The sequence below is a fragment of the Cebus imitator genome, unplaced genomic scaffold (genome assembly GCF_001604975.1).
Source record: "Cebus imitator isolate Cc_AM_T3 unplaced genomic scaffold, Cebus_imitator-1.0 Scaffold82, whole genome shotgun sequence".
In the NCBI taxonomy this organism is placed as follows: Eukaryota; Metazoa; Chordata; class Mammalia; order Primates; family Cebidae; genus Cebus; species Cebus imitator.
The window spans coordinates 6,267,804-6,271,200 of record NW_016107397.1 but is presented as its reverse complement, the minus strand read 5'-3'; the positions used below and the strand labels follow the sequence as shown (position 1 = coordinate 6,271,200).

At 51.9% G+C, this 3,397-nt stretch overlaps 1 protein-coding gene across 1 annotated transcript in view; it reads left to right on the top strand.

Annotated features, from left to right (window-relative positions):
* Positions 1 to 3,397, top strand: part of RSPH10B (radial spoke head 10 homolog B) — a 43,459-nt gene that overhangs the window by 7,825 nt on the left and 32,237 nt on the right. The window contains 1 exon segment of the mRNA XM_037740398.1: positions 3,155 to 3,328. Within this exon segment, the coding sequence (XP_037596326.1) occupies positions 3,155 to 3,328 (174 nt within the window).

Sequence of the window (3,397 nt, the reverse complement as noted above, 5' to 3'; positions counted from 1 at the left end):
CTGTGTTGCCCAGGCTGGAGTTCAGTGTTGCAATTATGATTCACTGCAGCCTTGAACTCCTGTAGCCTGTCTTGTTTTTTACAGATATGCATAGTTTACCATACACTCTCTTTGGCACCTTTATGTGTTTATTTATTTAGTCTGAGGTGGGGTCTTGCTTTGTTGCCCAGGCTGAAGTGTAGTGGTGAGATCATGACTCACTGCAGCCTCGAACTCCTAGGCTCAAGTGATCCTCTCGCCTCAGCCTCCTGGGTAACTGTGACTATAGGTGTGCACCACAGCACCCAGCTAATTTATTTTTACTTTTTTATAGAGACGGGGTCTTGCTGTGTTGCCCAGGCTGGTCTCGAACTCCTGGGCTCAAGCGATCCTCCCACCTTGACCTCCCAAAGTGCTGGGGATTACAGGCGTGAGCCACCACACCTGGCCTGTACCTTTATTTTTTTTAGAGTTCAACTCATATCCATTCATGCAGATCTAACTGTTTTTACTGGCTGCATGTATTCCATTATGTGGCTTTTATTTAACCTGCCTTGCAGGGTTGCGGGGACTGTGTATTTTTAAACCCATTGCAAGGACCAAATTGTTCTTCAAAGGATTGTATCAACTTCAATTCCCACCCACAAAGCGAGTGAGCGCCTGAAATGCTAATCTAAAAATCCCCAGTGCAGAGTTGTTCACAGATGGTGTTTATAAATGGTAATGATGACATTTAAAACACATGCACGTAATGCGCTTATTCAGATAACACCCAGGCTCTGATGGAATTGGAGTCAAGCTTGGGCTGCAAAACTAACTGCAGCTGATCAGTGAGAGGCAAGCTGTAGAGGAGCAGGGAGAGAGAGGGCTGGGCTGACCCTCACCGTCGGCACGAGGAGGATCTCCAAGTTCCAGGGAGCTTGAGGATTGGGCCCCCACCTCAGATTCACGTCAGCTCCCTTCCCATGCGACATCCCGCCTTCTAGCCTGCGACCGACATGCAAGGTTTCTGGTTCTTATTTTATTTATTTATTTTTCAGACAGAGTCTCACTCTGTTGCCCAGGCTGGGGCGCAGTGGCGGAATCTCATCTCACTGCAACCTCCACCTCCTGGGTTCAAGCAATTCTTGATAGTAGAATCCTCCATAGTAGCTGAGATTACAGACGTGCACCACCACGCTCTGCTAATTTTTGTGTTTTTAGTAGAGACGGGGGTGGGGGTTGCCATTTTGGCCAGGATGGTCTTGAACTCCTGACTTGTGTGATCTGCCCACCTCGGCCTCCCAAAGTGCAGGGATTACAGGCTTGAGCCACTGTGCCTGGCCGGTTTCTGGCCCTTAAATGGCAATGTATCAAGAAACCCTCTGTGCCTCGTTGTCTCTGGAAACTCTCAGAAGGTGGGGATGTCACTTTTGCAGCCACAGACCCTCCACTGCAGCCCAGTAAGGGGAGCTTCTGGGCAGGACTCAGGGGTCTCCTAGAAGCACCCTCAGAGAGAGGCCGGCTGGCTTCATGGGTCCTGGCTAGTGATCAGGCCAGGCTTCGCTGTCCCCTTTTCTCTGCTGACTCGGCTGCTTCCAGGGAGTTTAGGTTTCTGGAAGAGAATCTGATGCCACTGGGTAGTGTGCACTGTGCTGTGTGCTGCCCACTCTGACGTCCCTGGCAGAGCGCGTTCTCTAGCGGGTGCCCCTAGCTCAGGCTGTTGACTGACATGTTTACAGAATATTTTGATGGCCCATGGCAGAAAGAGGGATTTCCTGGCCGGGAACGGTGGCTCACACCTGTCATCCCAACACTTTGGAATCTGGCCAACATGGTAAAACCCCATCTCTACTAAAAATACAAAAATTGGTTGGGCGTGATGGCGTGCACCTGTAATGCTAGCCACTTGGGAGGCAGGAGAATTGCTTAAACCTGGGAGGCAGAGGTTGCAGTGAGCTGAGGTTGTAACACTGCACTCCAGCCTGGGCAACAAGAGCAAAACTCCATCTTGGGGGAAAAAAAGGGATTTCTCCAGTCATCACGAAGCCTGGGGGGAACAGTGAATTCACCTCCTTTGAGCAAGTTCTGTTTTTTTTTCCATTGGAGACAGGATCTTGCTCTGTCACCCTAGCTGAAATGCTGTGGTCTTAGTTTGCTGCAGCCTCAACCTCCTGGGCTCAAGTGATCCTCTCACCTCAGCACCCACAAAGTGCTGGGATTCCAGGCATGCACCACTGCATCTTGGTGGCATGCACCTGTAGTCCCAGCTTCTTGGGAGGCCAAGGTGGGAGGATCACTTGAGGCTGGGAGTTTGAGACCAGCCCGGGCAACATAGAGAAATCCCATCTCAAGAAAATTTAAAAATTAGCAGGGCTTGGTGGCACACACACCTGTAGTCTCAGCTGCTTGGGAGGCTGAGGTTCGATGATCACTTGGGCCTAGGAGGTCGAAGCTGCAGTGAGCTATGATTGCGCCACTGTACTCCAACCTAGGTGACAGAGCGAGACCATATGTCCAAAAAAAACAAAAAAAAAAACAGGTGCAATGTCTCACACCTGTAATCCCAGCATTTTGCGAGGCCGAGGTGGGTGGATCACCTGAGGTCAGGACTTTGAGACCAGCCTGGCCAACATGGTAAAACCCGGTCTCTACTAAAAACACAAAAAAATTAGCTGGGCCCGATGGCCCCCCAGGTTAAACTGCCTGTAATCCCAGCTACTTGGGAGGCTGAGGCAGGAGAATTGCTTGAACCTGGGAGGTGGAGGTTGCAGTGAGCAGAGATTTCACCATTGCACTCCAGCCTGGGGAGCAGAGCAAGACTCTGGATTACAGACGTGAGCCACTGCACCCTGCCAAGGTAGGTTCTAAGAAACAGAAGTTCCCCAGGTCAGGATTGGAAGCCAGCACTTTCTAATATTACCTGCTTGCTTCTTGGAGCTCGGTCGACCTGCAACCTCCCAGTTACCTCCTACCTGAACTTCTACCCAGTGGTCGGGTCAGATGAGAGAGGATAGGAAATGCAGAAAGGGAAGGAAGAGAGAGAGAATGCGAGGGGGATGTTCAGTGTGTGTCCACAGGCAGAGAGGCAGGAACAGAATCAGAGGCCAAGCGGCGCCTGGAACCGCCCACAGAACTAGAGATTTCCACCCCGCCCCTCGCTTCCTTTTGTCACCCCATGGCCATTCTGCTTCAGGGCGATTTTGTGAAGAATGTCCCGATGAACCACGGTGTGTACACGTGGCCGGACGGCAGCACTTACGAAGGCGAAGTGGTCAACGGCATGAGGAACGGATTCGGGATGTTCAAGTGCAGCACCCAGCCCGTGTCCTACATAGGCCACTGGTGCAATGGCAAGCGGCACGGGAAGGTGGGCGGGGCAGCCATGAGGAGCCAGAAGAGGATGGGGCAGGCATGGGGTGGGCGGGGCAGGCACGGG